Source organism: Desmodus rotundus, chromosome 10 (assembly GCF_022682495.2).
Source record: "Desmodus rotundus isolate HL8 chromosome 10, HLdesRot8A.1, whole genome shotgun sequence".
NCBI classification, from domain to species: domain Eukaryota; kingdom Metazoa; phylum Chordata; class Mammalia; order Chiroptera; family Phyllostomidae; genus Desmodus; species Desmodus rotundus.
The window spans coordinates 86,131,936-86,145,515 of NC_071396.1; the positions used below are offsets into that span (position 1 = coordinate 86,131,936).

The window sequence follows — 13,580 nt, forward strand, 5'->3', positions numbered from 1 at the left end:
AGACTGAGAAAGCATCTAAGGTCAGAATCTATTCTGCTTTTGTTTTCTCTACAGAATAGATTGAAAAGTCTAAACCAGGCCAGGAATAATGTGAACACCGAACTTAATGAAATCCAAGTCTCTTAACATAATCCACTACATTCCAGGACCCTGGGGTAAAAGGTAGGAAACACTTTAGACTAACCTGATCTCTGAGACAATTACTTCCAAGAAATCATGAAGAACTATGAAAAAGGTGAACACCAACAAATACTGTACCTAATCTTGAAGAGGTAGATTCCATAAATAACAAACAAATGGGCCTGATGCAGATAAGTCAGAATCTCAAAAGAGGATTAGCATATTCTCTGAAGAACTTAGGAATCCTGGTACAATCATGGAGATGCAAAGAATATAAACATTTTCTTTGAGAGAACTACAGATATTAAAATATTGCAGGCATCTTATACTCTTTTTGGAGTGTTCCTATAAACACAAAATAAATAAAACACAAAATTCACTGGTTAAATGGTAAGACAGACATAAGGTAGCTAGAAAACCTTGAAGTCTTTTTTGGGCTGGAACTTCAGAAGTCTTTACTTTTGCCTAATGCCACTGAGGAAGTTAAGTGGTGAAGCCAGAATTTCCATTCAGGCAATCCAGCTGCAGAGCCCCACTCCTCACCACAAAGCCCGACTGTTCCTCAAGTGTTTCCTGATCTAAGACCAGAGTCAACCAGCAAAATTTTCTAATCACAGGTCTGTGTTTCTGGCCTTATCTCTTCAACACATAAAACATATTTTTATCTATAACTTGGAATATATCCTTAAGAAATTTGAAGACGACACAAAGCCAAGAGAGTCAAAACAAGAAAACAAGTCTTTTTATTTTTGAGAGTATGTTTATTAAAGCTGGGGACAGTGAAAAAAGGAAGGGCTTAGCATACAAGAAGCAACAAGAGCCTAGGCAGGGCTGCTTTGGCCACTGAGATGTCAGAGAAAAGGGCACCCTGGAAACAGGTTCAAGGGGTTAGCCCAATAAGAGCTGTTGCTATCCATTGCTCCCCTGGTTGCAAGTCCCGTGGGAACCCTTAGGAGATGCACACCTGAGAGGGAATAAAGGCAACGGTGTGCTCCTGAGAGGGAGAGTGCACTAAGAAATGACAACTCTTTAGAAAACTCTATAGGCTGAAACAGATTCAGTAAGATAATACAAATAAGTATTTAAAAATTAATTATATAAGAATCTGATGAACAAATCCAAGAATGACCAGAGTTTAGTGAAAAAACAGGGTTGAAGTACTCCCAACATTAACCTAAGCATTAAAAAAAAAAAAAAAAAAAAGCCAATGCTACACTGTCAAAAAGATGTTCTCTGTAGTATGTATTAAAGAATAAAAAATATACTCATATTTTACTTGTACTTTTCTTACTGAAAGAATCCTTAGATCCTTCCTCAGAGCCCATACTTTCATCAAACATACACTTTCAAGCATTTCTTGTATAATTCCTAACCTCATTGATTAGAAAAAAATGAAAGTTGGAACTGAAAATGCTTTAAACACTCGCTGCAAGCAATAAAAAACATAAGAAGCTGACCAACAAAGAAACACATATTAAGGTTTATAAAAAGTAGGGAGTAGCTAATTAAACATTGAATAGGCTTAAGCACTCCTATGCACTTCACCAAGCTTTGGAGGCAGGACTATTTTACAGTCATTATGGACATTTACATTGCCAATTCTCCCATAAGCCACTGTAACACGGCCACCTGTGACTGCTAGACCCCCAGCAGCATGGGGAAGTTCCAGGAACCACAACAAACCACTGAGTGGTTTGGCTCGTATGGGGGCAAACTAGAGGCAAGGTTCCAATCAGATCTAAGCTTGACTCGGCAAGCTCACAAACTAGCACTAACATCTTCTCACTCTGATTCCCTCTTGACTAGCCCTGGAATTGTAGGATCTGTGAACTAGTCAAGTATTAAATCTGCAGTAAGTCCTTTTTTTCAACAAGACCCATAAAAATCTGACAAAACAACATCAGGGAAGCATGCTATTAAAAAAAAAAAATAAGTACAACATCAACAACAAAAGTCCATGGGAAATATTACAGGAAAATAGAAATGAGAAAAAAATGATGAGAAAAGATGAGTAACATGGAGAAGATTCAGAAAAGTCAATATATATGTAATAAAATTTAAGCAGAAACTATAAAAAAAACCCTAAGAAACAAAAATAAAAAGCAACTTAGGTCTTCCCAATAAAAGGGCACAAGAAATATCAAGCAAACTTAATGAGACCAATATCCTAGATATGTGTCAAAGTATCATTAAATATGTAGGAGAAAAAAAAGTACAGTAGATACACCAAAAGAAAAAAACCGCTCGTGGGTGAGCAGAAATGAAAGCTGTTCTCAGACACGTGAAGACTTGCACTACTTTTGTTACGTATTATGACCTGTATATCTGTCCTCTATTTTGATATAGTTGACTGGAACAGCTTTTCAAGTAAATTTCTTAATAAGTGATACATGAATAATGGCAATCAAACAATTAGAAAAATGATTTAACATTCTATAAAGAAAACTTGTAAGGAGGAAGAGAGGAACTCAAAGATGCTATTATTTCAAATTATGTATTTTCAGTATTAATAGTAGGCTGTGGTGCGGTTCTAGTCTTCTATTCTGGACTTGGTATTTTCCACATTTCCCGCAATGTATGAACGTGTATATGTGCACACATAAAAATATATGTAAGTAGAAATAATGAGTTTTGGCAAGGCTGCGGAGAAACTGAAACCCTGTGCATTGTTGGGGATGTAAAATGGTGCAGCTGCTATGGATGGTATGGCACAATGTGGCAGTTTCTTTAAAGTTGGAACTAGAATTACCATATGACCCAGCATGTGAAAAACAAAGTTCTTCCTCTCACAGAGCTCACATTCTAGTGTCAGGTACAGATGCTAAGTATATAAATGTTAAAATTTTTAAATAGTCTAAGTACCATGAAAGAAAAACAGAAAACAAAATGACAGTGTAATACAGTGGAGGAAAAGGGGGGCAGGAGAAAGACTATGCTGACCAAGTGAAGGGGTGAAACAGGACTATGCAGAGGTGAAAAGGGAACAAAACTGAATGAAAAAGGAACCAGTGAAGATCAGTAGAAAGCACCCCAGTCATTCTGTTAGCCATCTGCAAAGAGAAACCCCGCTGTGAGAACATGCTTCATCTGCTTGAAGAGCAAAATGGATGCCTGTGAGATCGCACAGCAAGATGAGGTTAAATGAATAATCGTGACCTGCAATCTTGTAGACCACATATGGGCACTGAGTTTAAAGGAAGATCCAAAAGTAATGGGAAACACTGAAGCGTTTTGAACAGGGGTAAGATGAGACCTGATTTCTTCTTAAAAGACCAATCTGGCTGCAGTGATATAGAAAGTTAAGAGAGGGAACTGGAAGATCAGTTGTTAATATCCAGGCAGTGTAAAACCACCACTTAGGGTGGTTTGGCAGAGTTACGAAAGACGTTATACAGTTGACACTTCAACAACACGGGCATTAATGGTGCCAACAACTCCCACATATAACGTTTGACCCCCCACCAAGTCCACATGATTCAAATCTGTGTTGTTTGAGAGTCAACTGTAGGGCTTCCATTTATATAGTAAACTGAACCCATGCTTAGCTCCCTCCGAAAATGCCACTAAATTAATAAATCAATTTATAAAACAGAAACCCACAAGGATGAAGAGGGAACCATGGCAACAAAGATGTCAAGAAACTTGAAAGTGAAGATGGAAAAAACTGGAAGAAGGTACAATGACCAAAAGTAATATAATTCATCCTGAGAAACTCTGGATAGGTGGATAAGCTTATGACTTTGAAGTACCAAAGCTCCAAGAAATGTAATGGTGACTCTTAAGGATGACAACAAGGGTCAGTTGAAAAATCTTTCTACCAGTCTATTAAAACTCTTACCCCACAGATCCAAAAGATAAGAGGATAAGAAACCAGGCCAGAGATCTGTACTTGGAAATTTAAGCACAGAAATGAGAGCTAAGGTGCTACTCTGAAAACAGATGGTTTGCGTCATCTACCTGGCAAACCTCAAGTATTTTCTCTGGAGAAAATAAATGGCACAGAAGAGAGAAGACCTATAGATGACGATATTTGGGAGTCATCAAAGACAATGATCTAGTACCATGTTACTGAAAGTCAGATTGGTAACATGTATTGAGTCTTTAATGTGAATCAGCAATTTCATCTTTAGGAATTTATCACAGGAGATATACTCATATATGGGTAAGGAATTAACTGAAGAGTTATCCACTGCAATACTTTTTATACTATCAGAGCAATGGAAACATCTGATCATACAGAACATATACCAAATTATAATATGACCATACATTTAAAAAGAAAACAGTGATATAAGATGCATATAGTAAATTACATGAAAAGGGCAGTATACAAAATAACGCAAGGAGCTAGTACACATTGCTAAGTCTTTTGCTTATGTAGCTTTCTTCCTATGATAATCAATAAAAATAATTGATTACATAATTCTTCGAAAATAAATCAACCACTAAAAAATTTATGTAATGATATTTAGATGTCAAAAAATAACATAAGAAGCCATTAAGAAGTTTGTTTCTTTGAATGCACAAAGTTCCATCTTATTAAATTATTTCTAAATTTAATCAGTGATTTGGAAGGAAAAACAATAAGATAAAAATAACCGAATCACAGATGAAAGATTCCATAATCAATTCCCCATATTCTTACTACTATGCCCTTGAATAATATTGCTAAAGTGATAAATCAATATCAAAAAGCTGCATGAAATAGATTTTTAAATAAATGCTTACCCGAGGATATGCTTATTGATTTTAGAGTGAGGAAGGGGGGAAGGAGAGGACAGAGTGGAGAGAGAGAGGGAGGAAGAGAGTTAAGAGATGAGGATGAGATATGAGAGACAGAGAGAGGGAGAGAGATGAGAGAGGACATCAATCAGTTGCCTTCCATAGGCATCCCAGCCAGGGATCAAACCCACAACCTAGGTGTGCTCCCCATCAGGAATGGCACCTGCGACCTTTTGGTGCACAGCACTATGCTCGCTCCACCAACTGAGCCACAAGCCGGGGTGCAACAGATTTTTAAATTTGCATTTTCACTGCTATATATACTAAGATATTCTTATTTCCTACATTAAAAGAGTACCACAACAGAAATTTCTAATCAGTAAATATCTTGGGCAAAACAAAATTGATTTTAAGCATTTAAAAAAAATGAAAATTCAGTGTTTTGAAAAACAAAGCTTTATGAAAAGTAAGCACTCTTCGAAAACCTCAAATATACTGCCTAGCAGACAGAGGAACAAACAAAAGTAAATAGTATGTCCAAAAACAGCAAAAAGGCCAAGTAAATTAAGTCCACTTAACTCTCAACCGTAACTGAAAAATAATTTAATAATGTCTACTTAGCAAATGTTGTCATTTAAAATATTACATAGGTAAATATGTATAAAATAAATGGGAAGTAAAAATTCATATACACAATCATGATTAAGTAAAATTATAATACAAACAATACCAAAGAGTAATACAAACAAGTATCTACTGTGTAATTCAAAGATGGGTGAGAGAAATGGACCAGTAGAACAGAAGAGGGACTACATTCCCACGTATATATATCGGAATTACGTATAACAAATGGCACTTCACAACACAGTAAAAGACAAATTGAGCCATTAATTTAATCATTAATCACTGAATGACAAGGAGACATTTACTATCACTTTGAAATTATTAGTTATATCCTGACATTATACATACCAGGAAGAAAAAAACCTAAGAAATAGAATTATTAGGAAAAAAACTACAAAAACTAGCATAGTATTTTCACAGTTATGAATTGAGAAAGCCAATTTAATTATATCCAGAAATCCCAGAATCTATAAAAGCAGAGACAAATATTAATACACAAACTCAGAACCAAACAGAAAAGTATTCAAAGAATATAGGAAATTTAAAGCAGAAATAAAATGGCTAACAAATATTTTTAAAAGATGATCAAAATGGGACTGGATGAAAGAAGGTGAAGGGATTAGCCAAAGAACATTACACCTAATGCACACAGACAACAGTGTGGTGATGGCCAGACGGATGGGAGGGAATGGGCAAAGAAAGGGGTGGACATGGGGACATCGCTATTAGTGTCGACGATAAAAATAAAGGGGAAAAAATAAAGATGATCAAAATGAATGAACAAAAAAAGTTAGACCTATCAAAATAGAAAAATTTAAAAGATCACTGACAGAGTGGATAAGGTTGTAAAAGAAAAGATGCACTCATACTTCAAGGAATTTAAAAAGACGTAGGTTTTAGAGGGCTTGAGTACACTACCGACACTGAAAACACATATTCCCTTTGACCTAGCTATTCTATTCTACTTCTGAGAATCAATCCTGCAGATATCCTTGCACAACTATACCAACCTGTCCACACCAGGATGCTCTCTACAGTACAGGACGACATATAATGCACAAACTAAAATATGCAACTCAGTGGATGCAACCTGACACCATTAGGGACAGAAACTAAACAAACAACATTCATACAATAAATACTATGCCCTCATTTTAATGACTTAAATCTGAATATACTGATGTAAAACTGCAAAAGATAAACATTGTCCTCTTGGAACCTGAGTGATGTTTCCTTTTAAGAGCCATCAAATTGTGATTTCCAATTTTCCATGGAAGCCTAGCAATTTAAACTAGATCAATGTACTATGAGATACATAGGGATTTTCTAAAACTATGCTTCCTTACACCAACTACACCATGAAAAAAAGTATTCAAAATTGAGTAAAAACATTACCTTATTAAGTATGAAAGAATTTCTGATCTCTGTACTGCCTCCTCTCCAAAAACACAAAAATCAAAATGTCATTGTAAGTCCCCTAATCCATGAATGCCTTCAAAATAAGCTTAGTGAATAATTTATGCAATAATTGCAACTTCTGAATGGTGAAATGATTCCCATAGCAATCTATGAACTAATCAATAGTCTATTTAGCTATCTACTTAATAACCAGCTAAAGTTAGCCATGTTTCAAAAATAGTAATTCATAATTTCTAAAATAAAACAGAAAACACTTGTTTTCATTCTTAGCAAATGCTTTAATAATGGCCTCAAGAATATGATAAAGTCAATTCCTGAAGTTTCACTTTAGATGTATGTCCATTTAAAAAAAAAAAACAAATAATTAATGACACATCACTATGTGGTGAATCACAGCTGTTGTTCAAAAACAGGTAACTTAAAACTGATGATATCACAGCTGATTTGTAAGTATAAATCTTTACCTCTCAGTCTCAACTTTAAAGTGATGCCACCTTCTTAGTACAAAAAATGTCTATCTCAAATCATTTTCCTATCTGATGACAAAGGAATAAATTATAAGTGATAATTTACAAGGACTTCTGTGGAATAACCTCCTAGTTTATTAGAAACCTAAATATTTCTTCACTTGTAAAAAAAATGTTTAACATCATTCAGGGATGTCCAACCTTTTGGTGTCTCTGGGTCACACTGAAAGAAGATTGTCTTGGGCCACACATTAAATACACTGCGACACATAATCAGAAAACAATCTCATACTGTTTTAAGTAAATTTATGATTTTGTGTTGGGCCACATTCATAGCCATCCTGGGCTGCATGCAGCCTGTGGGCCACAGGTTGGACACCCTGTGGTTTCTTTTGAATATAAAATTTAATGCTGAAAAAAAACCCCAAAGCAAAACAAAAAAGCTCCTAAAAGACTTTATTTCAAGACAGTGATTACCTCTGAGGAAGTTCAAGGAAGCAGAAACAGATGCGGAGATGGGACTCAGTTTTGCTGTAATTTTACATTTATGTAAAAATTAAAAGTAAATATGTCTTTTTGTTGGCTGATTCCCTGGATTCTAAACAATTCACTACTTGTTTGTGACCTTGGGGAAGTTATTTAATATCCCTGTGCCTTAGTTTCCTTACCTGTAAAATGGGGGTAATAGTAACTCCTACTATACAGGATTAAATGAATTGATATATGTGGAGTGCTTAGAATAGTATCTGATACACAGGGTAAATGTTACTGTTATTATTATCATCATCAGCTTCATCACACACTGGAGAAAGAGGGTAGGGGGTAGCATCTGTTCTATTTTCTACATTTACATTTGAAACAAACACAAATCCTGTTTTGTAACCAGTAATAAATAACCAACATAAGTGAGAAAACAGTATAAAGCAGAATAGCAAAGTTTCAGTCTTTTCTTCAATTTTCAAAAACATGAGACAATACAGACTTTGGAGTTTGATATTTATTTTTAGCAGGAAGAATATGCTAATGATGATGACATCGTTAGAAGACAGGCCATGTCCAATACCTGCAACAGAAGCTCAACAGAAGTTAAAGAAACTGTACCAAAAGACTGAAGACAAAAATTGCATGACATGACTTACCCTTAATCCTGCTTACAATAAAAGAAGTAACAATATGTTTAAGGTTGAAGTTCCATCACAAGATCAAAAACTGGTAAGTTAACTATCATAAGTATGGTTTTAAAAAACTCCCTTTTCCTTTCGCTGGAGCACTGGACAACATCTCTAAAGGTAGGGCATGGTGTCAACAACTATGTTCTCAGAGTGTGTATGTGAACAGAGAAAGAGCAAATTGAAAAGGGGTAATGCTAAATTAAAAGCTAAGAAATGGGGGGTGACAGCGTTGCTGTTAGTACTTCATCAAGTAGAACACTCTCACATGTAGAAATGGCAACCATCTTTGGCACAGTTACAGGACACTGAAACAAGAACTAAACCTTACAGAAATACCTGAATTATACACATATGGTCTTGACAGCCCTGGATGGGGGGCACTAATAAATAAAAATGAAGAGAGGTAGTATTGTAACTTAACTACAAATTTGCAGAGAACGAGCTCTAAGGAATCCAGACAAATCAGAAATTCTCCTATATATTATTAGCATAAGAAATTGCTAGATGGTAAACAATTTAAACAAGAACAAGTCAGATGAAAAATCCTTTATAAAACCAAATCTGGCTCATCCATTTCTGACAATGGCTACCCTGCTCAAAGAAAATATGGGAGTGCTTTTTTTTTTTTTTTAATGCTGCACCTCCAAGCTTCTTGTCAACATTATCAATCATCATTCAATTTAAAGAAGTAGTGACTTTCTATCTAAGGGTGCGTATGAGCTGGGGTAGGGGGCACGGGGGTGAGGTGGAACAAAGGAGTAACCTGAAGATGACCTTCCTGAGCAAAACTGATGTTCAAGAACAGAGAGACTGAGAACTAGCACACCCACAACGAAGTATATGACCCAAAGTCTTACTTCTTAATTGTATACCCAAAAGACCACTAGTATTCAGAACAGGAATTAAATACATCCAACCATAATTCACTGTACATGACATCAGATTTATAACATCTGCTATTTTCCCATTATTTTTGTTCTTGCAAATAAGGATTTAAACTCATAAAGCAAATTATTATAACTGGAATCTCATATGAGCTATTTTTAAATGCAACCAATTCTTCTAATTAAAATCTCTAAGTTTACTTAGGCAGGTTGATTTGATTCAAGTAAAAGAAACCCACTAATGCCAGTAGTAGCTTACCTGGGCCACCGTCTTAAAAAGGTCTATGTCAAAAAAATGCAAAATGTGCAGGAACATCAAAATATTTAAAAATTCCTACCAAAATAAATTAAACAAACACTAAAGAAGGAAAAGGTTACGCACTTCCAATTTATGTTCTTTCTCTGCAAGGGCTTCCTTTTGACAACGAAGAAAATCTGCTAACATTCGAGTGAGTTGCTTTCTATCATCTATTTCAGCCGCCAATCTGCCATTGTAATCTGCCAGCAACATACAAGCATCCTCTACCATTTTAGAAAGCCTTTCTCCAGATTCTTTATCTAAGAAAAGCACAGAATAAAATTATCACAAAACAAAAACAATGCCATATACTGTTCCCTCACCCAAACTGCCCCAAAAATTCAGATCACATTTAGAATGTCTTACCAGTTATCTTATCTAGTAGGGACACTTCCTGGACTTCAACTGGTAAAGACGCTATCCTCTGATGAACTGCTGCATCACCGGAAGCAGCGTTTTCTAAATCTTGTAATGCTCTAACGAGATCTAGAGTCTAAAAAGTTATACAACTTTAGAACCAAAAATAAATGAAGCTTAAACAAATACAGAAAACAAAATTTATTTCATATTTCTTAATCCTTATGAGCTATACTTACTAGTTCAAAGTTTCAAATATAAACTGCTTTAGAAGACACTCCATTTATTTTATATATTAACAAAAAGCAGTTACACTAAATGGAAGACACTAGAAATGTATAAATTGGAAACAGGTAACTGAGACATGGCCCTTAGCCATGAGGAACTCATATTCCAGTGGTGGAGACAGTGTAAAAATAATTATCTGACAATAAACTGATGTGACTAGTTTATAAGTCAAATACACACAGTGGTAAAAGGGAAGGCAGGCTGTAACTCAAACCTGGAGAATACAAGTTTTATGTACGATATATTCATTATATTGTCGTTGTACATGAGAAGAATTTTTTAATATGAAATTGAATACTGGGAGAGGGAGATACAAATCATCATCTATCACAACATAGAAGAGTCTCCCAGACTCTATTTCTAAATGATGTAATTAAAGCACAAGAAAAATGTAGTTTTGGAATATGTTTAAACATGGTGCCTTTAACTATTTTGTAGTTTGTTAATAAGATCATCAAAATATTACAAAGTTCCACATATCTGATGACTAATATTTATATAGTGCTTAACCAATATAGAAATTTTTTACCAGAATATTTTAGTTGCACTGTTTCACATACCAGCTATAATTAGGAGAGAAGGGCAAATCTTTGCCGGTGATTTCACAATTCATAATGTCCACAAACTTATTCCAAAGAAAAATGACTAAACTTTCGTTTTACTTGTCTCCATCCTATCTCACATACTTTCTTTTTTTCTTAATCTCTAAAACTAAATCCAGGGTCACTAGGTAATTATACACCTATTAGAAAAATCAATTTTTTATATATATTAAGATCATACTGATGGCCAGTTACTGACTTTTCTTTAAGCTATTCCCTTACCAAAAAAAAAAAAAAAAAAAAAAGCTATTACTGGGGTCTAGCAAATAGTAAGTGATTAAACATTGTAAGAATGATTGGAACCCAGTAAGAAATATACTATCCCAAGTGCACTTTTAATTCATTACTATATGTTACAAGTTCCAATGCTAAAAAAATAATTTCATTATAAGATATATTCCTTCTACAATTAAAATGAGCTTAATAGCAATGACAATTACCAGGAAGCTTGTTTCTCATTGTGCCCCAATTGACATGTGTAAAATTTTTCCATCAGTCTTAGGAAGCTCTAAAATTTTCTGGAGCTCTAAGAAGAAGCCTGGCTTTATGGTCTTGACAATGCATACATGTTTTAACCACAACTAATTCCCATCACATCTTCACATTCCTCCATGAGTTAATTTTCAGTTCCCAATGCTGGGTCACGGACGAGATAAGAAAGCAAAGTTGTCTGAATCGACACTAGCCTAGGACTTTCTAATAGAAAGAATGAAATGAGTTCAACTGGATCCTACAAAGAAAATTTTAGTCATTCTTATAAAGAATGACATAAAGAGGTGACCAGAAAACTGAACCACTGAGAATTAAGCAGTACGAGTAATCTGAAAGTGGTCAATGCAAAAACAACATTTATACAGTACTAGAAAAGAATCAGATGGTTATTCAAAGATACTTGTAAGAAGTACAACTGAGGCTACTCTTTCATCAGGGAGAGTAGGAGAAAATCAGACTATCTAGAACTCAGATACAAACTGTTCATGCACTCAAAAAAAGCTCTCAATACAAAGTGATTCTGTCTTTTACCAAATGGAAAGAAATATAAACCTTAGTATTTGGCTGTTCCAAATGTTATGTTCTTATTACTTTTCTTTCAAGCTCTTATCCATGGTGACCACATGGGCTTCAGCATTCCTGTCATTTAATCAACAGGTAACTTGGTTCCGGGTCCTAATTGAGCACCTTGGTCAAATTCTTTCTGCCTCCCTAGTACTAACACTGACATCAATCCACAGTTCTAGGAAGTAATTGACTGCACCTTTCTTTCAAGCTCCTGTCTTGGAGGAAAGAGCTCCCACTCGGCCTCTGGTTTTATGTAGTAAGTTCAGGTCCAGTCCTCCAACTCCCATGGAGCACTGTGAGTTCTTGTTATCCTCTAGGATACTAATTTCTGGCAACCCATGTCTGCTTCCAGATCAAAGCTCAACAGGAACAAGGCTCTAGCTCATATATTGAGTTATGTTTCTGTAACAATTCTAGCCCACCATAATTACCTTGTTTTAAGAGTATGGCTATGTCTTCATTTTCTCCTTTTAAATTTTATTTGCCCCTCCTATATGTTTGAAACATAGAAGGAGGAGGCTTTAAGACTCAATGCCCACATAATTAAAAGTTAAAAAAGACAGATGATTCCTGTTTTTCTAGAATCATCTAATGGGTAAGGAATGCTATACTATACCAACCTGGAAGGACATGGAATATTAAGTTAACAATTCTAATCCATCTTTCTTACCACGGAACTACACTGTCCTATTATAGTCACATAGAACTATATAAATACATACTTGTTACTTTAACACTCGTTTTTACATGTTTTAAAGCAAAAATACTTCAAAGGGCAGTGTCATCTCTAGGAATGGAATTTTTAGTGTACTTAAGTCATACAACAGTCTTATATAATGTTTTATTCATTTAAGAAACTGTCTAAATAGTGGATATCCAACCAGACCTAATCATACTAACCAATCAGAAATCCTCTTTCTATACAAAATAATTGCCCTAATATACAATACATAACATACTAAACATAAGCAACCTGTTAATCAGAAAATGAGATTTTCATGTAGATTCTTTCTTGTACCCAAAAGTACAAAAAAAATCAATTTACAATAGTAAAACACTGAAAGTAATAAAGCTTGGTGGCCACATGAAGTAACAGTAGTTCACGCAACTCCCTTAACAGACAAAAACTTCTACCTGTGGTGGTTCACTTGGGGATCCCAGAGAGGAACAGTTTTCATTTTCATCCACCTTTATCTGTTCATATGTTCGCTTCCTAGCCTTCTTATCACCATCTGAATTTTAAGAGAATTTAAGTTTTAATGAAAGAATGTGTTTTTTAAATCCAAGCCTAAGGATATGTTTATTGATTTGAGAGAGAGAGAACAGCGAGGTGAGGTACATCAACTGGTTGCCTGCCGGTACGCAACCCAGCTGGGACTGAACCCACAACCTAGAGGGAATCAAGCCTACAATCTTTTTTCTTTTTTTAAAGATTTTATTTATTTTTAGAGAGGAGAAGGGAGGGTAAAAGAGAGGGAGAGAAACAGCAATCTGTGGGTGTCTCTTGTATACCCCCAACCAGGGACCTGACACACAACCCAGGCATGTGCCCTGACTGGGAATCGAAC

General features: G+C 35.2%; 1 protein-coding gene across 2 annotated transcripts in view; it reads right to left on the reverse strand.

Annotated features, from left to right (window-relative positions):
- The window catches only part of RPRD1A (regulation of nuclear pre-mRNA domain containing 1A), a 54,193-nt gene that overhangs the window by 15,302 nt on the left and 25,311 nt on the right, over window positions 1–13,580 (reverse strand). Inside the window, exons 4-7 of one of the 2 annotated variants that reach the window (XM_024580199.3) lie at window positions 13,147–13,244; window positions 10,073–10,199; window positions 9,787–9,966; window positions 4,695–8,415 (exon numbers count right to left, since the gene is read on the reverse strand). In XM_024580199.3, coding sequence (XP_024435967.1) covers window positions 8,087–8,415; window positions 9,787–9,966; window positions 10,073–10,199; window positions 13,147–13,244 — 734 coding nt within the window. In that variant the 3' untranslated portion in view covers window positions 4,695–8,086. Of the gene's footprint in view, window positions 1–4,694; window positions 8,416–9,786; window positions 9,967–10,072; window positions 10,200–13,146; window positions 13,245–13,580 lie in introns of those variants that run through there. The other variant, XM_024580198.3, reaches the window with a different exon arrangement.